Here is a 27304-nt window from a genome sequence, read left to right as displayed (position 1 = left end):
AGTAATGTTGTAATTACTACCACCTTCCATTTGCATAGTTTTGGCAGTTTACAAATTTCTGCATATATTCTCATTGAATTTTTACAGGAACTTTTAAAAGCAGATCAACATGTATCATTAATCTCTTTTTCTCTCTTCGCACACACACACACACACACACAGAGAGAGAGAGAGAGAGAAAGAGACAGACACTGAGGTTCAGCATATGCAGTGACTAATCCAAAATTACAAAGGTGATAATAGAGATGGACCCTGCCTTTCTAACTCCCAAGCCCCAAACCCCCCTCTGTCCTGCTGTTCCATAGTGACTCCTTCTGTCCTTCTGGTCAATGAATTTCTCTCTTTCCTTGGGCTTCCCAGAGTTCAAGGATTTTCAGGCAATCCTGAGACCACATACATCAGTATGTCAGTAAAATGGCAAACAGACAAAGAACTTCAAAAGTAGAGTAAGAGGGAAAGTTAAGCAATCTTCTTTACAAAAAAAATCTGGCATTCAAATGCTTTATTAGAACTTTGGTCTTATTAGTTTTAGAAAAGTGATGAAGAAATAGAGGGGAAAAGCAAACTTTCTTTCCTACCTTTTTCTGGTCACTTACATTCAGTTTGGGGAGAAAGTTAAAAGGAAAGAGAAAAAATGAGGGGAAAATAAAACTGGCTCTACAAACAAGTTCTAGTCTCTACCCAAAAAGAAAATTATCCATTTCTTCAATATTTTAGCCCTATGCTAAAATGTGATACTTAACACATTCAGTGATAAGATAATAAACTGAGATTCTCTACCCTCCTATATATACCCTCTCCAAAAATGTTAACACTTCTGAAATCTTCACTGATTTCAACACACAGCTCCCTCCAAAACACATCTCTCTCCATCTTTTTTATGATATGACTTAAAGCCCCCAAATCAGGAGGTATACTTACAGTAATCTATCTACTCATTACTTAATAACTTGTAAAGTTTTGCCTAATATTTCAGAAAGCAACAGCTTTTTAATGAATATCATAGTAAAGCAATAGTTTTGTTTTTACATAGTTTTACATATGTTTACATAGTAAAACAAAGTTAACAATGGACAAGAGAAATTTCACCATCTGGTAACAGTATCAGATAAATGCCCGATAACAAACTTCAAAGTTCAGTTTATGGAAGTATTAAGGCTTAACATGACACAGAAGAAACTACTAAAATGTCAACCAAGTTTTAGCCCTTTAGAAACAACAGAGAAAGAGAATAGAAGGAACACTAAACTAAGGATCCAAAGTCTTGGGATTAAATACTGATTTTCATATTAACTGCAAGACTATTTAAGGACAAATTACTTAAGTGCTTAGCATCAACTTTCCTTGCCTGTAAAAATGTGAATACTTGTACATGTCTATTAAATAGAATCCTGGCTAGGAAGTATTTTTCAAACTTTAAAAACTTAAAAAATATATATTTTTAAGTTATCCAATCCATATCATGGGAAAAAATTTTGGCCTTCCCTTTGTACTAGACAAGTAACCTGAATTATTTTGGTATTAAAAGAAAAAACATGTTGATATAATACAATTTCGTGTGTGTGTGTGTGTGTAAAATGCATTTCTTGAATTTCTAAACTTTTTCTGTGCTGTAATATTCTTCGCTAAAATGTAATGTTCTCTAGGAGCAGGTTTCTTGGGAAGCTTCTGGAGGCAGACTTCGTTTCAGTTCAGTAATCACCCCAAATGCAGCTAGGTATTAATGTCCAAATCCTTTACTGTCTCCTTCAAAGTCTTATCTCCTTCACTTGGGGCTCAGCTAATTCAAAACTAAACTAGATTTAACCATTGTCTCCTCAATTCCACTTAGTACCTTGTTTCAAGTTCTGGCCCATAACATCTCCTTGTAGGATTAAATCAATCATACTGAACCATGCTAAATTAGATAATTATTGTCTCTATCAATTCCACTGACTTAACACCTTGTTTCAAGTCCTGGCCCATAATACTGTGTCATCTGCTGGATTATGCAAAATACCTCCAAAATGCCCATTTAATTTCTTATGCTGATCTGCATATATCAAAATCACAAAAGAGGGAAAGCTGTGATATGGAAGGAATAACTGTATTACCAGATAAAAATATAGTAATATAGGACCCATAATTTACCTGTTTTTACAAGTCAAGAAAAAAACTCTCAAGAGTTAGTCTTAATGTACAAAGACTGTACAAGCCACAATGAAAAAGGCAGAATATTTCTAAACTCTTAGTCACGTGTTTCTCATCTGTTATATGAAGAGGGTAATGTGGATGATTCCATTACTTCATCTCATCTCTTCTCCTCAGCACTCTGTAAAAATCATCATCTTTCAAACCCAGAAGTAACACAACAGAACTCTAGTGTCTTTATCCAATCTGTGATCACAAAAGAAGCCATGATATGCCCAAATAATCCTTGGCAGTGTCTCAATAACACCACTCTGAATGCCAGAAGATTAGACTAGTGAAATGTGTGTGCTAAGTATAATTATTTATTTTGACACAACTACTCCTGAGCATAATACAGTGTGCATGTAGCTAACTGCATGCTACTGCAACATGGCAAATGAGAACAGCCGCTGGCTGCTTGTCAAGATCAACTATACTGGTTAAAGGGGAGATGATTCTTAATGAGATAAACGAGGCATAAGACATTTCTCTGCAGATAAAACCCCCAGTTTCCCATGGGAAAAAAAAACACATAAACAACCCTGCTCAATGAAATTACAAGAAAACTTCTGCCAAAGAGAAATAAGCAACAAAACAGAGACAATATAAGCTTCTCCTGTTTAGTCCTACTAGCTAATTATGGAAAATATTAATCAAACCTTGAATTGGAGGATGTACCCCCTAATACTCTTTTAGCCCCTCAGCTAAAACCTGACAAGTTGTAGCTCCTCCTACTTAATTGAAGTAACTTGTTAAAAATTAGATTCACAGAACACTTCACTATCTTAAAATCTATTGTGACTTTCCCCTTAGCCAGGACTTCAGAACTTGAACCATATTAGCAGAATCTATGAAAGCCTAGAGCAAAATTAAGAGAAGGCAATCAAGGGCATGGAATTATTATCAGGGCTAAAAGATATCAAAAAAATTTTGGAGCACAATATGCCTGTTAGAGTGTCAATAGAGTGCTGCATGTATTTGATACATTTTAATTCATTAAAGTTAATATTTTTAGAGGAGACAATAGTGCTGGCATCAATTTTTTGAAGATTCCCTATTCATAATACTTAGAATTTTCTAGGGAATAAGGTTCAGAAAAATTTGCTCTTATTAGTGCTACCTGCTACCGAACTATACAAGGTCTCAATGTGGATAATCACTATATCAAAAAGCAGCATAACTATTTATTTTCTATTTAAACAATGAGGAAGAAACTTAATAAATATTAAAACAGAATGCATATTTGAACCAATTATAGTATAAAATATTCAGTCCAGGTAGGCACTGTGGTTTAAACATTTAGGCATTCTGTGCAAATTCTAAGTTCCCTACAACATTTTAAAGTTAGCTATGCTAAGGCTGTTTGAACAGCAAACCAGATATAATTCACTTCAGACTGGATACTAAGCTGCTAGGGCTGGAAAAATAAAAACCACCAAAATCCTTAAGCTCAGAGATATACTATTCATTATTGGAATAGGATATACACAAGTAAGATAAATGAGGATGCAACAAGTAAGGGGAATGGTAGAGATCCAAACAAAGTCCTAAGAACACTTTCAGCTGAGGCAATTAGAGAATGCTTCATGGAGGAAATGGTACCTGATTGAAAAAAACCTTGGGGGAAAAAGTATTCTCAATAGAAAGAAATGCAGGAGAACACTTTAGGAAAGAACATGAGAGACAAGGAAAGGAGGGGTGGAAGACAAAGTATACAGGAAAAGGAACATGCAGCCCAGTTTTCCTAAACAATGGCAGTCCAGGATTCAATCAAAAAGGCATGAAGTGACACGATATCAGGACAAGGATTTTGTATTTGTATCCTAGAAGCAGGGAGTAGCAGAGTAGTAGAGTCCATATTTCTGGATGTTTGTTTTTTGTCTGCGTTTCCAGCACCTAAAGTAATTCAATTAATTCATTCATTCATTCAACAAACAATACTTAAGCACAGTTCCAGGCACTGTGATAGATTTGCAAAAGCAAATTTAAAAAGGAAATAAGTTGGGCCTTCAAAGAGCTTTAACATTAAGGAGGGAAGATAGCATATAAAGAGATAAGTAAACATATTGTGGGCATTAAATCAGTATTTGCTGAGTTAATTAGGAAGATTAACTCAGAAACTATTTGAAGGGCAGAGTGGAAAAGGATAAAAAAGAAACAAACCAATTTCTTTTCAGTAAATGGTGTTTGACACATGCATTTTTAGATGTAAGTCAGAGATGTTAAAAAAAAAAGGGGGGGTCATCATAGTCTCTCAAAGAAGCTGAAAGTCAAATCCTTTAAAGATCAAATGCAACATCAGTTACTCCTTTCAATCTATGTAAGTCCTCAAGTGATTCAAGTGATTCCTAACACCCTACAGAACCAGTTTTTTAAAACAGGCTCTAAAAATTCTTTTTTTTTTTTTTTGAGGGGAAAAGTAAATGATACAATGACCAATCATGTCAAAGATACAAATAAATTATAGAGTATATGGGGCTGGTTAGTTCTATAAGTTTTGTCACAGCACTGACAATATTGACCTTTTTATAACTCTGATTCCCCAGTAGGCTAGTAAGCTCAACTTAATGATTCCCAGTCATCTCATGAATGCAGGTCACCTGTCCCAAGATGAATCAGTGGCACTTATCATTCCTGCAATCAAAAAACATGGGCAGCTCTGTTGGTGTATGCTATCATCTTTGTGTAGAAAGAAAAAATAATAAATGAAATGGCAAAAAAAAAAAAAGTAACATCTGTATAATGCAAGAATACATTTCTTTTCACCAGACTAGAATCTTGAGTAAATTGTAGTGAAAATAATAAGCAATAATAATATTCTTACCACCAGAGGCTGAGATTTTAAGTGCTGATTCCTTTGGAGATCCTTTCTCAATCCGTAATGTGGCCCACTGTTCAAAAATAAAAATAAAAGTTTTAAGTGTCTTGTTAAAGCAATGACAATATTTAAACTATGCCTATATTTTAAGTTTGATAAATCATCACATTCACTGAAAGGATCCCACAACAAGAGACAGCATATCTATGCTACTGCCCAGACTGCAAATTAGTGGGGGTGCTTTGTAAAGTAATGTGCTACACTTTGGAGTGGTAGAAGTACAGCAGAAAGTATTCCTGGCAAAATATCATCTGAGGTTTCCTCCAAATCTGAGATTCTACAATTATGTTTCTAGTACTACAAAGGGAACCAGATGTCAGATGAAAAAAATAAAGTTACTTTAAAAAAAATTTGGGAAACAAACCATTAAAGATTTTTAAATTTTGGAGGAAATTGCTGGAATCACATAGCCAAAGGATCACTTGTCTACTTTTTCCAATAGTTCTCTTTGAAATCCCAGCTCTACTATACTTGCAGTATTCTCATTAATAAAACAAGAGAATTGAACTGGATTACCTTGAACATGCCCTCCTCTTTCTGACAATACAGAATTCTAAAGATTTACAAGGAAGCATTTTATTATGATCATGAGGATCATCAACACCAACTAGATAGCTATGAATTGAAAGTCAATTAATTTTTTAAGTTTGCAATTAATCCTAATGATGGTTATTTGACATTTATCACAGTGAGTATTTATCACCTCATTGAGACAGCTATTAGTATGGAGACTAATTGAATGCTTTGGGGAAACAGAACAACACAAGTATTTGCAAAAAAAAAAAAATTTAACATTAAATTTTACCCCACATAGGGACAGAAGTCTAAAACCAGAGTTGTCCTAGAGACAGCATAAACTAGAGAGCCAATTGTTAAATTGTCTTTTTTAAAAAAACTATTTTAAACTTCTTTTCTTTTTAAATTTTGAGTTCCAGACACTCTCTCTCCTTCCCCACTTACAGAGAAGGCAAATAATATGATACCAAAATGTGAAAATATGCAAAAATATTTCCATATTATACATATCACCAGAAAAAAAAACAAACGAAAAAGTAAGAAAATTAAACTTCAATTAGCACTCAAAGTTCACTGTTCTCTCACATGAGGTGAATAGTACTTTTTTCATAATGACTACTTTGGAATCATCTGAGATCACTACTGATCAGAGTAACCAAGTCTTTCACAACTGATCACCATATGACATTGCTGTTATTGTACACAATGATCTTCCAGTTTTTACTTTGCATTAATTTATGTCTTGTCATGATTTTCCTAAAACTATTTCTTCATTATTTCTTCTAACACAACAGTACTCCATCACAATCATATACCATAGGATGTTCAACTATTCCTCAATTGATAAGCATCCTCTTAATTTCCAACTCTTTAACACCACAAAAAAGCTGCTGTAAATATTTTTGTACATATATACTCCTTCCTTAATCTCGAGGTATACATCCAATAGTGGTATCACTAGATCAAAGGGTATGTAGTTTTATAGTCCTTTGGACAGAGTTCCAAATTTTTCCCGAGGACAACTGGCCCAGTTCACTACTTCACTAACAATTAATTAATGTACCTATCTTTCCCTCATCTCTTCCTGCATGTGAAACTTTTGATCGGTGTGAGGGGGTACTTTAGAGTTAATTTTAATTTGCTTTTCTTTACTCAAAACTTATTTAAAGCATTTTTATGAGATTATAGATAGCTTTGATTTCTTCTGAAAACTGCCTGTTCAGATCATTTGACCATTTATCAACTGGGGAATGGCTCTGATTTTTATAAACTTGATTGCTATGTATTTGAGTCCCTTATGTATTTGAGAAATGAGACCTTTATCAGGAAAAACTTGCTGTTAATTCCCTTTTCATAACTGGCATAACCCATTTCCATTACTTTCCCAAATTTTCCTTCGCTTTCCTCTCTTTTTTAACTCTTTCAGGAACTCTCGCTGGCATTGGGTCCAAATAGTATTTTTCTTTAAGGCTTTACTTGTAGCTATTTTCACTCTATTGTCTTCTAAGTTTATGTCTAGGTCTCCTGCCATCACAGTCACTTTCTAAGATCAAGTTCTTTTTTTGTTGTTGTTTACTCATTTTCTCAGCCTATTTCTTCATTTTGAATTTTATTTTAAAGTAGGACTCCGCTAATGTTGGGGTAGAAAGCTGCTATTTCCAGAGTTAGGTGGGAATGGAAAGGGGAGAGAAAGGTGGTATGATCCTGGGAGATCCTATTAACCCAGAGAGAATTCCTGACTTCTGCAATCACAAGTGCTAGAGCTCCTCTTGGCCCTAGAACTGGAATAAGGGCTTCTGCTCCCTTGTGACTTATACCAAGGGCTACTCTCCATCCTAGGACTGTGACCCAGAACTGCTTATGGGCAATAGAGTTGCCAATTATCACCAGCTGCATCCAATGAGAGTAAAGGATCCCCTATAATCTGACAAAATGTTCAATCTCCTTACCGTCTCCGGGCAGTTCTCAAAGTTACTGCTGCTATGACTACCTTGAAGTACTATTGGTACTCCTACTAAACTAGAGAAGTTGTGCCCCAAAGTGCTACAAACCTCTTCTGCAGACCTCCTAAGTGATCTTAGGCTGGAAAAACATTTCCCTATGACTTTTTGTTGGTTCTGCTGCTCCAAAATCTGATTTAAAGTATTATTTTAAAGTTGTTTGGAGGGCAATACTGAAAGAGTTCAGCTGAGTCTTAGCCTGTACTCCACCATCTTGGCTCCCAAGTTCCTTACAAAAGAAATCAGCAAATGCCCAAAAAAAAAAAAAAAAGATTAAAATATTTCATGATTAGAGAAAATCACATTCATTGCAGTTGTTAAGGAGCAAGTTACAGGATTCAATCAGAGGCATTTTCTTTTCTAGAACTTTTCTTGGTCCAGACCTGTGCTTTTATAACTATGGTGCCCCAGACATAGCAACATCTTCCACTGATGCAGCTCAGCAATTACCTGAAAGTGTTTCCTTATCATTTTAATCAATGAGATGAAGTCCAAGCACTTTTTTCTTTCCTTAAAGTTTAGAATTCAGAACTAATCACTGGAGACTCTTCTGAAACCCAACAGATATTTGCACAAACCACAAGAGAAGTGAAAATCATAAAGGAAGTTGCTTGCTTCCCTGCAATCCTATTCCAGAACTTTTTCCAAACCAAAAGGTTTGTCATATTTTTCCTGTCACACACATTTAAAATAATTTTTGGGGAAGTTAAAGGGTGTCTTATAACAAAACATGATACTGTCAACTGTCTTAAATATTCACTCTCATAGCATAAATCAATATTTAGGTCATTATGCATACCTAGATTATTTTATTTTAAACTCATTTAAACTCATAGCAATTAAATAGAAACTTGAGGAATGATTTTTAAGAGGTTGAAAACTCAATGATTGTGTCCCTTTCTATTAAATTTTCTAAATATAAATTGCTAGGCTTACACAAATTATAGTGCCCATTAACCAATTATAGCAAAACTAACCAAATTGTTTTGATTTCAGCATCTCTGTTAGGCTGCTTTCAAACTTTTTTTTGGAAGAACCTAACACATTTAATAAATATGCTAGAATCCACATAGCTATTTATAATTTAATTGAAAGTAGCCTGATGAAGATGCCCAAATCAAAAACTTGTATGTTTTGTTTAGTTCTGCTATAGAATGTACATTGCAGCTATAAGATGAGTAAACCAGCGGAACACCTTTTGAAGGTAGAGATGAAAAAACAATGGGGAGCAAGAAAAAATAGTGAATTGGTGTATGTATTGGACCATTCAAAAGTCCAAAAGCTCCCCTGAAGCCAGAGAGCAAAGAGAAAAAAAAGTCTCCTATAGATTTTAAGTTTTAGACAACCATCTGCAACAAGACAAATTAAAATTCAATACAAAAGAAAAGTTTGATGCTCCTTCTTCCAATCAATATTACTAAGAAATTTTAGTGGGAGAGAAAGAAATTAGAGGGAGAAAATCGATTAACATTAATTTAGTGCCATCTGTGCCCAGGGAATTCACTATCTAATTGAGAAATAAGCAGTACATTTACACCTAAGGCAACTGTGGATGCTATTGTAGCATATATTTTCTTGGGCATTACTTCTATGCTCTCAAGACAATCCTTGTATTCAGGAGCATAGACATTAAAAACAAACAAACAAAAAAGGGAAAAATCTAAGCCACACAGAATGATATAAAAATGCTGGAGAGGTTTGCAAAGGGCAGGGTCATTACAATTATTCAATTTGGACAAAGTTTAGGAATGAGGTGAGGTGAAGGTGGCACACTGCTATGAGTTGAGTAAGTGATCAATAGTGATTAAAATTCTGATGTAAGTAGTCATCCTATATAAAGTTAACTTAGGGCTGTGAATAAAATAATACACCTGAAGAAGCAGCTAGGAAAGGAGTTGCGTGAAGGAGAGAAGAATGTCAAGAATAAGGTGATTGCAGCTTGTGTGGGGATTACGGAATGGGACAAGCGGGTCAATCTCAGACGTGTTTTACAGGAAGAAAAAGGAGGAACTAGACTGACATCAGACCCGAAGCAAAGATGACTTCAAAGCAGGCCAGGTGAGTGCAAGTCAGTGCCTGGCAAGAGAAAGAGAGAAATATCTGGTGGCCATCTCCAGGTCAACAAGCGATTAACGAGGGACTCTGTGGAGGAGGAAGGGGGAAGGACCACGAGATCCTAAAGGGGTCACCCCTTGAAAAACAACGGGGAGAGGGCGCCGGGCGCCCGGGTGGAGCGGCTCCTGAGCGAGATCAGTCCCTGGAGCTGCCGACTCTTCGCTCTCCTCGCTCTCCTCCCCTCTGCTCCCCTCTGCAGCGGCCCAGGACGCCTGCCCTGCCCGGCCCGGCCTGGTTGCGGCCGCTTCCGCTGCTGCTGATTCATGGTGGCGGATAGAGGTCCTCCCCAACCCCGGGGGTCCCGCACTCACCTCCAGGGTCTTCACCAGGATCTTCATGTAGACCTCGGAGATGCCCAGAGACACGCCAAACGCCGAGGGCAGGAGGATGAGGCTCAGCACCAGCGCAAGCCAGGTGCCCACGACCTGCACGGCCAGCTCGGTGCCCTCCATGCCTCGGGCTGGCAAGGGGGCGGGGGGCACTCCCCGTGGCTACCAGCGCCAAGTGAAGGAGGCTAAGGAGAGTGTCTCAACAGAAGCGATTTCCTTCCTCCTACTCCTTCTAGTCCTTGTCCTCTCCTCCCCAAGGGAGAGAACCAGCTCCGCGGCCCCGAGGAAGGAGCCCCGGGGCGCAGAAGGGAGGCAGGCACGTGCCGGCGCGCCCTCGGCTTGGCCAATTACCGAGTGGTGGGAGACTGGGACTCCCCAGGGCTCTAGCGAGAGATCTCAGTGGGTGGCGGGGGCGACCGGGGCAAGCTCCGCCTTCAAGGAGTGGCCCGGGCCCCTCCCGCGCTCTCCTCCCATCCCCGGTAGCCTCGCCTACTCTTCCCGGAGGGTACCCGCCCCGACTGCGCTCGGTACCCTTTCCTCGGTGACCGGGTCAGGGTAATAAATTAAAGACCGAGTTCAGTGCGCGTGGACGGCTGTCTCTATCTAATCCAACCCCGGCTTCTCCCCAGGTCCCAGGCCCAATGGGGATTCCCATCACTACCTCCCCGGTATTTTACTTTATACGTACAAGATTCCGAACCGTGAGACCAAGGAGCTCGGATCGGGAGCTGGAACCGCTTGCCCTCCATCCAGCGATGTAAACTTAGAAAAAAAAAGGAGTTGAACTCAGGTCTTCGGTGGCTTGCGGGAAGGTTTCCACTAATTTGTTCCCAGATCCGAGCTGACGAAGCGCCCGCTTGCTTAGCTTCTCGGCTCGCGATCCACCAGCCCAGGATGAGGATGCAAATGTAAACAGTGTTTCCCCTGCAGTCCTCTTCGTTCCTAACGCTACTCTGCGGAACCAGGAATACAGATAGCCAAAGAAAAAATAAAACGTGGCCAGAAAACTCCATAGAGAGATGTGGTCCATGGTCATCTAAGACCGGGTAAAGCAATTCAATCGATAAAAGCAGGTTTTAATACTTTAAGGAAAGTTTCTGTTCCGGGTATGGAGCAGGACTCAAAAGACCAGAATATTTCTCTTAGGTCTCTCAAGCAAGTTTGTAAAACTTCTTTTCTTTTTAACTAAAGGAAAAAGACAAATAGTTTCTTTTATAATTTGTTATAAATAAAGTTTACAAACAAAAGAAATTTAGAAAATTAAACAGTGAAATTGCCAAGATAGAACTAAAATACACATAAAATGTAAGGCTATAATGAAATGCTTCTTAAAAGAAAACACAATTATTGAAATTTATGGAAAGTCTCTCCAGGGAGGCTATTATAACAAAAAGCTTACACCAAACAACATAGATCATATATTGGTTTATATTAAGGATAGTTTTGAACCAAACAATAGGAATGACATCTAGATACTCCATTATGAAGAGTCAAAATTGAGTAACCATTAAATGTAACTATTACATAATAAGCTATCTTCCAGTCAACTGCCAGTAATTACATTTAAGCCAAATATTCGCTTTTGTTTATGACAATAAAGGTAGAGAACTAAAATAAAATTCTGTATATAGTTCAGTTAAAGATGGAAATTGTCTTTCTGTCAAGTCAAAAATAGAAATTCCTGATAAATACAAATCTATGATCTTGTTATTGAATGAATGGAAAAGTATTTACTAGGCCTCACTAATGCTTAGGCCAAGCAAGCACTACTATTCAAACTCCCTATTTTTAAAGCCTTGAATTGAAAGTGAAAAAACTGAAATTGGAGTCAGGAATAACTTGGCTCAGTTCCTGCCTTAGATACTTACTAGATGTTGGATGCTTTCGTTTCTTCTTCTGTAAAAATAAGATGGTTAGCCTTAATGGCTTCTAAATTTCTTTATAACTCTAGATCCAAGATATTATAGGAATTATTCTCGATTGCTTACAACTTAGATCATGGCACATTGAACAATTCTTTTTCTATTTAAGCCTAATTAATCGGTCATTCAACAAACATTTATGAGCATTTTCTATATACTAAGCTCTGCTGACTCAAATAAAAGCAAAACATATTCTTAATGATCCAATCATTCTGGAAAGCAATTTGGACTGTGCCTAAAAGATTATAAAAATATGCGTATCCTTTGACCCAGCATACTACTACTTAGGTTTTTAGCCCAAAGAAATTTTTTTAAAAAAGGAAAATGACCTATTGTGCAAAAAGATTTATAAATTACCCATGCATATGTATTATCAATAAAAAGTTATAATAAAATTTAAAAAAGAGAAACAAGGTGCTACATCAGTGGAATTGATAGACACAATGATTATTTAGAATGGTATTTAACAGTTCTCTAGTTCAGTTCATGTACTTAGTACTTACTAGAGTTCTACAAGATTCACACCTTTAAGAGAGTATATATAAGCTAGGAGCCTCAACCAGAATTCAGTCTGGGAGATTCAGAAGCCAGAGCTCAAGCTACAAGACTACAGAAGACCTTTAATGGAATACTGTTGTGCTGTAAAAAATGAGAGCAGGGTGCTTTCAGAAAAGCTGGAAAGAATGAAAGGAACTGATGAAGAGTAAAATGAGCAGAACCAGGAGAACAGAGACACCTGATAGGTCTCCCTTCCCCATGTCTCTGACTACTTCACTGAATTCTCCACACAGTTGTCAAAGTGATTTTCCTAAAGTGCACATTTCAATTGACCATTTCAACTCCTCTCCTCCTCAACCCCACTCAATTCCAGAGGCTACCATTTACATTTAAAATCAAATATGAACTACTTGATCTATTTTCAAGATCAGTTGTTTTTTTTCAATGCTATTTCACATTTTCTTATAAAATTTTTCATAATTTTGACTTTTGTTCTACTGGGGTGAATTTTTGTTTTGTTTTGTTTTTTGTTTGTTTTATTTTTGGTATGTCTCATGGAGTTACTGGATTCTGCTTGCCCAATTCTAATTTTTAGAGAATTCTTTCCTTCAGTGAGCTTTTGAACCTTTATTTCTTTTCCATTTGGTCAATTCTGTTTTTTAAGTTGTTATTTTCTTCAACATTTCTTTCTTTCTTTCCTCCTTCCCTCTCTCTGTCTCTCTTTTTCTTGCCTCATTTATGAAGTGTTTATTCTCTTTCAGGAAGTATGGAGAACTTACACATTTGGTCTGAAAACTTGCCAAGCCCTTTTCAGTACTGCTCATCCATCTTTGGCATCTACCTGATCTACTTAGCTTTCACCTATGGCTCCAAGAACCTGTAGTATGCAGATCCCAATAAAATTAGCTAAATCAGGTTAAGGATAATTGATAGGCCTCGAATTTGTTGGTACTCCAATAAGGTGAAGACTTCCCCTGGTGGAAAGCATGGGTGAGAACAATTTGTTCCAAGAGCCAGGAGGGTGGATTAAGCAATTGCTCTGTTGAGCTTAGAGCTTGGTAAGACATCAAAGATATCAAGGTCTGATTCTTGTTTTACCTTTGGTCTTAGATGTCTTAGAAGAGAAAGTGAGGCTGACTGCTTTGAGCAACTTTTCCTCACTTAAATCCAATTCATGCTCAAGTCAGAATGTTACTCTGTAATGTCATTGGCCCTCTTCAAAAACAAAGAATCAAAAACAAAGAACAAAAGAATTCTCTTTTAATAATTTTATTAAACCACTCTCATCTGTTTTCCCAATTTTTCTTCTACCACTCTTATCTCTTTAACTTTTCCAGGAATTCTTGTTGGGTTAGGGTCCAAGTAGCATTCTTTTCTGAGGCTTTCCTTGTAGTTGTTTTCACATTGTTTAATTCTGAGTTTATGTCTTAATCCTCCCTCCCACCAAAATAGCTTTTTGTGATCAAGTTCTTTTTGTTGTGGCTATCAGCATGCTCATTTCCCAAGCTTATTGCTTCACTTTGAACTATATGCTAAAGTTAGCCTCTGCTCACATGGCAGTGGGGAAGCATTGTTTCAAGCTTCAGTAAGTTTCTAGTGCTTCCAAGATAGTATGATCCTGGAAGAAGTGTGGTCACAACTCTCCTGGTTCGTGCTCTGGTCATCTCTTTCTGACAGTTGTCAGAACCCCTTACTATCTCTGGGCTGGGAGCTCTCATAGTTGCTACTGCAACTGTGGCTATTGTTATGAATTTGGTCTTGTTGTTATGCTGCATGCGTAGGCTCTAAATTGGCCTCTACCCAATATTATAGACTTTTCGTGCCAATCTCTTAAATTTCTTAGTCTAGAATGTATCATCCCAACCTTTTGCTGCCTCTTCCAATCCAAAATTTGATTTGAGCCATCATTGTAAAGTTATTTAGAGAGAAATGCTGGCAGAATTCAGCTAGGTGGCTGCTTCTAAGCCACCGTTTAGACTCTACCTTGAAATCTTCCATATAACTTCCAATGTAACCTTTAAATGTTAGATTTATTGGACTTAATCCCAGGGAAAGGATTTTATGCAGTAGATCTGGGTGTATCTTTGAGTAGCTATCTGTACAAACCACCAGATGGCAGTCAAAGATTGCAATATAAATTCATGGCACCACATGCATGCACCCCAAAGAATACTCAATAACCTGGCCTTCATTGCATGTGAAAGGATAGTCATACTTTTATCCCCTAGTCTTTCCATCCTATTGATTCTTACCACATTTCTATCTAAATTCTAAGTATTCAGATATTTTAATAATAATTGAAGATCTGCTTGACTCATTTTTTCCAACTCTAATCAGTCCCTCTACCTTTTTTCCCCCTTTCAATATGAGTCAAAGAATTCAATGAAAATAAATTGCATGTGACAAAAATTGCATCTACAGAAATGATATAAGGGACAGTTTTTAAAACTCTAATTAAAATTACCCCAGTAACTCAGTGGGCTGGCCTTCCTTTACTTGTGCTATGTAAACCTTGACTGCTTTTGAAAGAATTGGGGTGTGCACTTCCTAGGTGACCACACTCCTAGTCTGCCCTCTGGGTAAGCCTCTATTGGATGCCTTCTGAAAAAAAGTGAGCTTTCTCTCTCCTTGACTTCCACTATCATAGCCATGGCCCTGAATTCCCAGTAAGGTAAGGCTGAAGACTTCATTACGAAAAAAGTGGTGGAAAATGCTACCTGTGATTTCTATAAAATATGCTTCAGGAATAAGGACTATTTTTGTACAAGAACTTGGGAAAACTGAAGATCATTTTAGCAGATATTAACTTTAAGACATTTTATCTTATATACTATAATGTGCTGAAAGAATGTGAAAAGTCATATTTCTTTTTAAAAACCGAAGAGAAAGAAAGGGATTTTGTCCAAGAGGGCAGTTTGAACAGAAATAAGCACATCAATTAATCCATATCTGCTTGAACAAAAGCCAGAAATGTACACCAGACTGAATGATGATCAAGAAATCCTGTGAGAAAAATAGCAACTTCTACTGCAGAATTGTCCTATTATCCTATGTATGGACAATAGGAAAGGAGGCTGTATGCAAAGCCAATGCCAGTACAAGCCAAGAAGCCTGCAGCCTTCCTGAAAGGCTCTTTATGTAGAGAGAGCAATAGCAGAGCACTCTCATCAGAAAGCCCCGAGATAGTCAGAAAGTCCCAGGGTGGAGATCAAGAAAACCCTGAGGACTGTCAGCTATAAGAGAGGCAGGTTGATCCAGAGTAGAACAACCCTGGAGTTCCTAGTGTTCTGAAATAAGAGAGAGAACTGGCAAGATCCAGTGGTCTGAACCTCAGAGATCCTTTGGATCTAAACCTCAGGATATGGAGATCAACATAAGAACCGAAGGCCCCCAACCTATCATAGACTTGCCTCTTCTCAACATTGCAACGTTTCAAGGCAACTTCAATGGACTTCAGATGGAAAATGCCATCTGCATCCAGAGGGAAAACTATGGAGACTAAATATGGATCAAAGCATAGTATTTTCACCTTTTTGTCTGTTTGTTTGTTTTCTTATTTTTTTTTTCACTTTTGGTGTAATTTTTCTTGCACATTATGACATATATGTAAATATTTTTAAAAGGATTGTACATATTTAATTTATGTCAGATTGCTTGCTATCTCTGAGAGAGGTGAGATAGGGGAGGAAGGGAAAAATTTTTGCAACATAAAGTCTTCCAAAAAATGAATATTGAAAACTATCTTTACATGTACCTGAAAAATAAAATACAAATGAGAAAAAAAAAAGAAAAGAAAGTGTGGGGTTGGGGCACAGAGTCAAGATGGCAAAATAAAGATAGAGACTCACCAGAACACTCCCAAATTCCCTTTCAAAGAACTATAAACTAATGCCTCAAAATGAATTCTGGAGCAATAAGACCAACAAAAGGATGGACTTAGCTTTTCTCAACAATGCAGTGTTTCAAGGCAACTTCAATGGACTTGGGATGGGAAATGCCATCTGCATCCAGAGGGAGAACTATGGAGACTGACTGTAAAGTAAAACATAGTATTTTCACCTTTTTGTTTGTTTTCTTTCTTGTGGTTGTTTTCCCCTTGTGATTTAATTTTTTCTTGTGCAACATGACAAACATGGAAATATGTTTAAAAGGACGGCACATATTTTACTTATTACAGAATGTCAGCAAGAAAGCTCCATATCACGGGGTGAGCAGGCCAGCACAGGCTACACCTTAGCAAGTCAGCAAGCTTCCAGAGACTGAATTGTCAGTGCTTGCAGAGCTCTTGGACAATTTGTCAAAAAGAAACTTTGTTGCATTGGCTATACATAGTTTCTGATTGCAGTCCCAGAATGAGGAAGAACAACAGCATACTAGACCATGCACTGCAGAAGAGTAGGGACCTTGATCACAATTTCATGATGGAAAAGGATACTTATGGTCACTCACGGACCAAAGCAGAGAGGAGGAGAGCAGTGACCATACCTCACCTTAGATCATACCACCCTGGACAGGAAATTTTCAACTCCCAGAAAACAGCTGCAAAAAAACTCTGAAAACATCTGCATAAAGAACCTGAAGCTTGGGAAAGTGCCTCCTTTACCTCAGAAGTGGAGCCCAATTTTAACAAAAAGTTAAAATTCAAGAAATACCTGGAAAATGAGAAAACAATTTTAAAAAAAGAACCTGACCACAAAAAATAACCATGGTGTGAGGGATGTAGAAAACCCTTACCCAAAATGACTACTCAGAGATCATTCAAAATAGAAAGCAGTGAGCTGGTTCTATCATGAGATCAAGGAAAGAGAAAACTCATGGTAGGAGGGCTAAAGAAATAGTAAAGATACACAGCTTTTATACAAGAGATTACATCCAAGTAAGAGAGCATTGAGAAGGGGAGGGGAAGGCATCTAATTGGTTGTTGCTATTCAGAGAGATTGGAATGGAAGTTTTCTGTTTCCCTGAAATCACCTGATTTCTAGGAAACAGAAAATCAGAGCTTCAAGCTTCAGATATAGCTGGCCAAGGCTCAAATACATATGGGCCTGCACATATTATACAGGTCATAGGGGAAACACAGAAATAATGAAAATAAAATACAGAAAAAGAATTCACATATTCCTGTAAGTTCTTCACCTTATCTCTCTATTCCACACAATGGTGACACAAAAAAAAAAAAAAAAAAAAAAAAAAGATCAAAACATAAACTCAGAAGAAGATAAAGAAAAGTCAAAACAACCTTAAAGGAACATATAAATTGGTCTCAAGCCCCACAAAAAGTCTTGGAAAGGCTCAAAAGGAATTTCAAAAATCAAATAAGAGAAATAGAGGAAAAATTGGGAAAAGAAATGATAGTTATGCAAGAAAATTATGAAGAAAAAAGGGTAAACAGTTTGGTATATACATATATACACACACAAACAGGCACACACACACACACACACACACACACACAAAATGCTGAAGAAAATAACACTTAAAAAACTCAGAATAGGCCAAATGTTTAAAAGGGTACAAAAATCCACTGAAGAGAAGAACTCCTTACAAAAGAAGAATTGGCCAAATAGAAAAGAAAGTACAAAAACAATTCCTTAAAAATTATAATTGGACAAGTGAAAGCTAATGACTCTATAGGACATTAAAAATATATATGTAACTAAGTCAAAAACATGAAAAAAAAAAGAAGAAAAAGTGAAGGATCTCCTTGTAAGGACAACTGAAAATAGATCGAGCAGAAATAATGTAAGAATTATTGGATTACCTGAAAGCCAAGATTTCTAAAAAGAATTTACACAACATATTTTTTAAATTATTCTGATATCCTAGAACCTAAAATCCTAGAGAGTAAAACAGACATTGAAAGAATCCATTGAAAGAGATTCCAAAATAAAAACTTCCAGGAATATTATAGCCAAATTCCAGAGAAACATTTTGCAAACTGCCAGAAAGAATTCCTTTATTATGGAGCCACAGTCAAGATCACATAAGATTTAGCAGCTTCCACTTAAAAGAAGTGGAGGGCTTGGACTGTGATATTCCAAAGAGCAAAGAGCGTAGGAGTACAATCAAGAATTACCTACCCTGCAAAATAGTATAATCCTTCAAGAGGAAAAATGGATATTTAATGAAATGGAGGACTCTCAAGCATTCCTGATAAAAAGAACAGAGTTTAATAGAAATTTTGACTTTCAAATATAATATTAAAAGAAAGCATAAAAAAGTAAACACAAAAGAGAAATCATAAGGATACAATTCAATTCAATGTTAAACTGTTTTCATTCCTACATGGGAAAATGATGCATGCAATTCTTTTAAAATTTATCATTATTGGGGCAATTAGAACTACATGTAGACAGAAGGAAAGGATATGAATGGACATAGAAAACTATGATTTCTTAAAAAACTAAATTAAGGGATAAGAAAGAGGGGGAAGTAGGAAGGAAGAGATTGAATGGAGTAAATTATCTCCTCTGAAAGAGGTACAAAAGAGCTTTCACAGGAAGGTAAGGGGTAGTAGACAATGTTTGCTTTTGGTTTTAGATAGATATTTTTCATGACATTAAATATAGGTGTATGACATGTACTTATACTTTGTATTGCTGTTTGCCTAAATAAGTGTAGAATTTTGTCAAAATGGCTATGTTTTCAAGAAAAAAAATCTCAGAACTATATTTTCCTACTTAGGAAATGAATTTCCCAAAATGGAGATTGTATTTGCAGTTATAATTAATAAAAGTAGTAACAGTAATAAAAACAATAGGGCTCATCAGAATTGGCTCAAAGAGGAAGCAACATTCACAAGCAGTTGAGTATAGATATCTAGCTTATCTTACAGGAAATAAGTAAAAAAATGGGATAAAAGAAGATTAGGAGGATGATAAAAGGGAAGACAGGTTGAGGTCATGAAATCAGACAGGACTAAAATAACTAAATAACAACAACATGAATCTCTACTCATAGAAGAGAGGTTTATGTAATGGATCAATCTTATATTATTGTTTTTATTACTGTGACTACTTTTATTAATTATAACTGCAAATACAATCTCCATTTTGGGAAATTCATTTCCTAAGTAGGAAAATATAGTTCTGTGATTTTTTTTCTTGAAAACATAGCCATTTTGACAAAATTCTACACTTATTTAGACAAACAGCAATACAAAGTATAAGCACATGTCATACGCCTATATTTAATGTCATGAAAAATATCTATCTAAAACCAAAAGCAAACATAACATATAATGAAGATACACAAAAACTTTTCCTAAAGATAGAGAAGTAAATCCAGGAAGACCACTTCTCTAATCATTATTTGTTAGGGCTCTGGAAATGCTAATAATAAAAAGACAAGAAAAAGTGTATATATAGATCAAGAGGAGATAAAATTATCCTTATTTGCTAATGATATGATGGTTTATTTAGAAAATCATAAGAACCAACAAATTTACTAATAAAGACAAGTAATAGCCTCAATGACCTACAAAATACATCTTTAAAAATCATCTGCATTTCTATGTAATCATAACAAAAGTTAATAATAGAAAGGAAAATTCCATCCCACATTATTACATAATGTACATAAGTATATAAAATATTATCAATTTACCAAAGCACAAAAAAAATTTATAAAGTTTAAATTACAAAGTGCTTCTTCAAGTAATAAATAACTTAAATAATTGGAGGAATGTTCAGTGCTTATGACTGATTCATGCAAATAAAAAAAATTACTATGTATCAAAGTTAATTTACATTTTTAATGCTATACCAGTCAAAATATATAAAGAATACTTTACAGAACTCAATAAAATAATGACAAAATTCATTTGGAAAATTTAAAGAACCAGGATATCAAGGGAACTTATTAAAAATATAGAAATGAAGACATAATAGCACTAAAGATCTTAAACAATATTATAAAGTAGCAGTCATCAAAACCATCTATTATTGGTTTAAAAAAGAGGATAGATCAGTGGAACATACCAGACAAACATTAGAAATGATGGAACTCAATAACCCAATGTAATCAGAAAAAAATAAATTATTTAGGACACAACTCTCTATTTAATAAAAATCCCTTAGAAAACTGGAACCCAATCTAATAGAAATTAATCTTAGATAACAACATTTTACAATAGGATCTAAATGGACATGTTAAAAATCATAATATAAAAAAATAGAAGAGAAGCAGAATGAACACCTTTCACAGCTATGGGCAGGAGAAATGGTCTCAACCAAAAAAAGAATTAGAGGCAAATATAGAAGACACAATTGATCAATTTGAATATATAAAACTGAAAATTTTCTGCAAAAATAAAAATAAATGTACCTAGGATAAACAGAGAAGTGGCTAAATGGGGGGAGGGGGAAAATTTTGCATCAAAGTTTCCTAATAACAGTTTTATATCTAAGATATACATACATGCATATGCACATATATAAAGAGAAAGAGAGAGATGTTGTTCAGTCACTTTAGTTGTCAAATCTGACTCTTCATGTGCAAAGGTACCAAAATAGTTTATATATATATAGTTGATCAAGTTCTATATTAGTCAGTACATATATTTTGGAAAGTAATTTGGGAATTATGCAAATAAAGTGAATAAAATGTCCATACCCTTTTTTTTTAAAGTGTAAAAATTTTCATGTTTCCAATACAGACCAAAAACAACAATAAAAAACATAGTTTCAGGTAAACAAAAGAGTGGCTATTCCAGCCTCTCCTCTTAATAAATGTAATTGCTCAAAACAGCTCTTGGTTAAAAAAACCCAAAACAATTACAACAAAAAACAATAAAAACAAAGTTGCATGAGTTCCCTTAATATATTTTCCTTAAAATAAAGATTGTGCCTCTAAATGACCTGAATTAATAGAGACAAAAACTTGTGGAGATACTTGTGACATATCTGAGAAACCAGTGCTAGTTTCAGAACATACATGGTGAGAAAAAAGTGAAGAAATAAGTATGTTAATACCAGACTGAACCTGAATTTTCATACATTTTGACCCAGAGATTCCATTACCAGGATTAAACCTCAAGGAGATTATCGATAAGACCCTAAGTAAACCAAAATATTTATTAGCAAAGCTTTTTATGATAATAAGGTATTTGAAACAAAATAGATATCGTTTGGAGAATGTCTAAACAAACTGGTACATGGACACACTGGAATATTACCATGCTGTAAGAAATGAAGAAAGGAATGCAAAGAAAGAAGCATGGAAAGGTCAAATAAAAATTCAAATAGAATTAAAATTGAAAAAGATTCCTTTAGTTTTCATATCAACTTTAAAAAAAAGAACAAATTAACATGATTCATGTTCTATTGTAGCACTTCTTAAAATATGAGTCATAACCCCATACTCGTATTTTAATGTGGGCATTGTGAAATTATATTATATTATCAGCAAATGTTTGATTTGTATACCTATTTTGTATATCTATATACATGAGGTTGGTAAAAATTTCTGCTGCAAAAAGAGGCCATTAAGTGGGGAGGAGGGGAAATTTAAGAAACTGTTCTGTTGTATTTTTATTTCTTTTGCTAAACATTTTCCAACTACATTTTTTAAATAATATTTTATTTTCCCAAATATATGTAAATTTTAAACATAATTTTTGTAAGACTTTGTGTTACAAATTTTTCTCCCTCCTTCCTTTCCCCAAGATAGCAAGTAATCTGATATTTTAAACATTTTTCCATATTTGTCATGTTGTACAAGAAAAATCAAACCAAAAAGTGGAAAAACATGAGAAAGAAAACAAACAAAAGCAAATGTGAAAATGGTATGCTTCGCTCCACATTCAGTCTCCAAAATTCTTTCTCTGGATGCGGATGGCATTTTCCATCCCAAGGCTATTGAAATTGCCCTGAATCATAGTATTATTGAGAAAAGCCAAGTCCATCGCAGTTAATCATCACATAATCTTGTTACTGTGTACAATTGGTTCTCCTCATTTTCCTCAGTAACAGTTCATGTCGGTCTTTTCAGGCTTTTCTGAAATCAGTCTGCTCATCTTTTTTTTTTTATAGAACAGAAATATTCCATAACATTTGTATACCATAATTTATTCAACCATTCCCTGACTGATGGACACATCCACTCTATTTCCACAGGGCTTCCACAAACAATTTTACATGTGGATCCTTTTCCTTTTTTTTATCTCTTTGAGATACAGACCCAGTAGAGACACTGCTGGATCAAAGGGTATATGCACAGTTTGATAGTCCTTTGGGCATAGTTCCAAGTTGCTCTCTAGAATAGTTAGATCATTTCATAGCAACAATGAATTAATGTCCCTGTTTTCCCCGAATCCTCTCCAACATTTATCATTATCTTTTTCTGTCATCTTAGCCAATCTGAAAGGTGTGAGGTAGTACTTCAGAGTTGTCTTAATTTGCATTTTTCTAATCAACAGTGATTTAGAAACACTTTTAAGTTCTTCATCTTAAAATTGTTCATATCCTTTGACAATTGGAGAATGGCTTGTATTCTTATAAATTTGAGTCAGCTCTCTGTATATTTTAGAAATGAGGCCTTTATCAGAACCCTTAGATGTAAAATTTGTTTTTCCAGTTTTCTGCTTTCCTTCTAATCTTGGCTGCATCGATTTTGTTTGCACAAAACCTTTTAAATTTAATATAATAAACTTTATCCATTTTACATTTCATAATGTTCTCTAGTTCATTAGCCATAAATTTTTTCTTTCTCCACAGATCGGAGAGGTAGACTATCCCTTGTTCTCCTAACTTGCTTATATAATCACCCTTTGACTCTAAATTGACTTTAAGTATACCATCACATCATCTGCAGAGTGATAATTTGGTTTGCCAATTACCTATTCTAATGGTTAGATTATCAAATTTATTGGCATTCAGTTAGGCAAAATAGCTCCTAATTATGGCTCTCTGCATTGGTGGTAAATTCACCTTTTTCCAATTATATTTTAATCTGATTCAGGGAGTACTAGAGATTTTTAGGCCACAGCTCTAGGCTGTGAGTTTGATAATCCTGCTCTACACAATGTAGAGTGAATTAAGAACTCAGAAACACATGAAACACAATGACAACAACAATATAAACAAAAAGAACCATGGAAAAAAACCAAAAGTCAATGTTTCAAAATTAGAAAAAAATAAGCATAGCTCAAAGGAAGAAATATGAAAATAGACCCCCACCTCTTCCCTTTGCAGAGGTAGAAAGTTTGTTTACAAGTCCAGACACATATTCAAATTTTGGTGTATTGATCGTTTTGATTCCCCCCCCCCTTTTTTTTGTCTTAAATATATTATTTTCTCCAATTGATAAATGGTCAAAGGATATGAACAAACAATTCTCAGACGAAGAAATTAAAACTATTTCTAGCCATATGAAAATATGCTCCAAATCATTATTAATCAGAGAAATGCAAATTAAGACAACTCTGAGATACCACTACACACCTGTCAGATTGACTAGAATGACAGGGAAAGATAACATGGAATATTGGAGGGGATGTGGGAAAACAGGGACACTGATACATTGTTGGTGGAATTGTGAACACATTCAGCCATTCTGGAGAGCAATTTGGAACTATGCCCAAAATGTTATCAAACTGTGCATACCCTTTGATCCAGCAGTGTTTCTACTGGGCTTATACTCCAAAGAGATACTTAAGAAAGGAAAGGGACCTATATGTGCCAAAATGTTTGTGGCAGCCCTGTTTGTAGTGGCCAGAAACTGGAAATTAAATGCGTGCCCATCAATTGGAGAATGGTTGAGTAAATTGTGGTATATGAATGTTATGGAATATTATTGTTCTGTAAGAAACGACCAGCAGGATGAATACAGAGAGGCTTGGAGAGACTTACATGAACTGATGCTAAGTGAAATGAGCAGAACTAGGACATCATTATATACTTCAACAACGATACTGTATGAGGATGTATTCTGATGAAAGTGGATTTCTTTGACAAAGAGAGATCTAACTCAGTTTCAGTTGATCAAGGATGGACAGAAGCAGCTACACCCAAAGAAAGAACACTGGGCAATGAATGTAAACTGCTTGCATTTTTGTTTTTCCTCCCATGTTATTTATACCTTCTGAATCCAATTCTCCCTGAGCAACAAGAGAACTGTTCGGTTTTGCACACATATATTGTATCTAAGATATACTGTAACCTCTTTAATATGTATAGGATTGCTTGCCATCTGGGGGAGGGGGTGGAGGAAGGGAGGGGAAAAATTGTAACAGAAGTGAGTGCAAGGGATAATGTTGTAAAAAATTACCCTGGTATGGGTTCTGGCAATAAAAAGTTATTAAAATGAACTGGAGAAGGAAAAAAAACATTTTTAAAATGAGATAACTAAGAAGAAAAGTGGGGGAATACTATGGAAAATTGTTATATACAAAAAAGGACAGTGATAAAAACTTATTTTAAAGAGACAGCATAGCTACTTAAAGCCTGATAAATTTGCTCACTAAAATTATGACGGTTCTTTTTTTCTTTTAACTTCTGCAAAAGATTTCCCACCCAATCTCTTACCAATATAACAGTAACATATATTAAGATAATTCTTAGCATATATATTCGTTTCCAAGTTGAGCAGAGTAGCCATCCTGATATAACTATCTCTTTCCATTGTATCTCTGTAAATTGCTTATGAAAATAAGTTCTTCATACGTTTTCCCAAACAACAGGTGTCTTTATCTTAGAGTTGTTAAAGAAAACCCCCTGTGAACTGTTAAATGGAAGAAATTCTAGGCTCCAAAGGAGGACCTGGAATGAACCAGAGTCCCATCACAGGTTACACAGATACATTTATTGCCTGAGAATAAGCTTTCAAGCTGGAACAATGTTTGTTCTGACATATTCAAGGCCCAGTTATTATACATTTCAAACAAAGAGAGGCAGGGAATTTGGGGAGAACGATAGAAATGAGTCAGATCTACTTTTCAAAGAGATCCAGGAGAGGAAGTAAAGTCTTGTTCCAGGTGTCAGATATATGGTCCTTTGATAGGCAAATCAACCTGACAGTTCAAGACTGGAGCACAAACAATAGGATTAGGAGATGTTAGACACATTGGCCAAGTCACTCTCAGAAAGAACTATGAGCTCAGGTCCATATCATCTTGAATCTTTAAAAACATTTGAAGATCAGGTTCTCTACTGAGAAGAACGGACATCAGAAGCTTATCTTTTTCATTATATAATTAAGAGTAAGTGAAACAGTAAGGTATATAGTCCTTAGTGGGTTCATCTTTGAAGACCTCTGTTAGAAAGACTTCTGTTCAAGTCCAGCACAAGTCTGACTCACAAGACTGTATGACCCTGAGCAAGTCATTTAATCCCTAAGTGCTCCAGGTAGCTCTCTAAGAATATAAATAGTTGAAAAGATGTTAATCTGCAATGATAGTTTCCTTATTGGGATTTCTTTATACCAATGAAACTGTTTGTTCAATCCCAAACTAGGGACAGGTAGATGATGCAATGGATAAAGCATTGGTCCTGGAGTTAGGAGGACCTGAGTTCAAATTCAGCCTCAACAATTAACACTTTCTTAGCTGTAGGACTCTGAGCAAGTCACTTTTTTTAAAATAGCTTTTTATTTACAAGTTATATGCATGGGTAATTTTACAGCATTGACAATTGCCAAACCTTTTGTTCCAATTTTTCCCCTCCCCCAGATGGCAAGTTGACCAATACATGTTAAATATGTTAAAGTATAAATTAAATACAAAATAAGTACACATGTCCAAAGAATTATTTTGCTGTACAAAAAGAACCGGAGTCTGAAATAGTGTACAATTAGCCTGTGAAGGAAATCAAAATTGCAGGAGGACAAAAATATAGAGATTGGGAATTCTATGTAATGGTTCTTAGTCATCTTCCAGAGTCCTTTCGCTGGGTATAGCTGGTTCAATTCATTACTGCTCCATTGGAACTAATTTGATTCATCTCATTGCTTAAGATGGCCAGATCCATCAGAATTGATCATCATATAGTATTGTTGTTGAAGTATATAATAATCTCCTGGTCCTCTGAACAAGTCACTTAATCCCAATTGTCTCAGGAAAAAAAAAAATTCTAAACTGGAGCCATCCAGTTTCAAATATATTTCTTTAAAACACATGATGCAGCCTTCACACAGACACTGACTGGTATGTGTAGCAACATGGAAAAAGCTGGTTTAGGACTTAAAGAAACTACAGACTGTTAGGACCATGTCCTTCATCCTAAAGTATTCAAGGAGTCTAGGGAAAACATTTATACTTCCTGCATTTACTCCTCCCCCCCCCCCAAGATTCAGATGCCTATAATTTATCTCTATGATAACATTTTTCTATAAATCTCAGTGGAATATACATAAGTTGTATTTGGGATTTTGCTTTTACCTTAGAGTATTATAAGGATAACATTTCACATGTAACTATTCAAAGAAAGGGAGCTTATTATAATGAATGGGGCAGGGAACTCATTAACTTCTCCAACGCTTGGAATTAGCCTGATAAACCTAGAATGTTGTTTAGTTGTTTTCAGTCACATCCAACTCTTCATGAGTTTTTAAGGTTTGTTTGTTTGTTTTTTTGTTTTGTTTTGTTTTATTTTGGGGGCAAGGATAGTGAAATGGGTTGCTATTTCCTTTTTTGCTCATTTTACAGATGAGGAGGCTAAGGCAGATATTGTTAGTAAATGTCTGAGATTGGATGTGAAATTAGATCTTCCTGACTTGACTCTAGGTATACTGTACTACCTAGCTGTTGGGAACCTAGAATGGATGGGTAGAATTTTGCTTTGAGTCTCTATTCTATTGTTAACTTAAACTATAGGGATCTATAATATTTAGGGAGGACTAGTATGAGGTCTTGCCAAATAGTGTTCAGGGTTGCTCAGCCAT

At 35.7% G+C, this 27304-nt stretch overlaps 1 protein-coding gene across 1 annotated transcript in view; it reads right to left on the bottom strand.

Annotated features, from left to right (window-relative positions):
- GPAT3 (glycerol-3-phosphate acyltransferase 3) overlaps positions 1–10439 on the bottom strand; it is a 54681-nt gene extending 44242 nt beyond the window's left edge. The window contains exons 1-2 of the mRNA XM_003772967.4: positions 9990–10439; positions 4994–5060 (exon numbers count right to left, since the gene is read on the bottom strand). Coding sequence (XP_003773015.1) covers positions 4994–5060; positions 9990–10130 — 208 coding nt within the window. The 5' untranslated portion in view covers positions 10131–10439. The remainder of the gene's footprint in view (positions 1–4993; positions 5061–9989) is intronic.
- Between the last annotated feature and the right edge of the window lie 16865 nt (positions 10440–27304).

This window comes from Sarcophilus harrisii, chromosome 6, assembly GCF_902635505.1.
Source record: "Sarcophilus harrisii chromosome 6, mSarHar1.11, whole genome shotgun sequence".
Taxonomy (NCBI): Eukaryota; Metazoa; Chordata; class Mammalia; order Dasyuromorphia; family Dasyuridae; genus Sarcophilus; species Sarcophilus harrisii.
The sequence above is the reverse complement of the archived record's forward strand: the minus strand, read 5'-3'. Positions and strand labels throughout refer to the sequence as shown.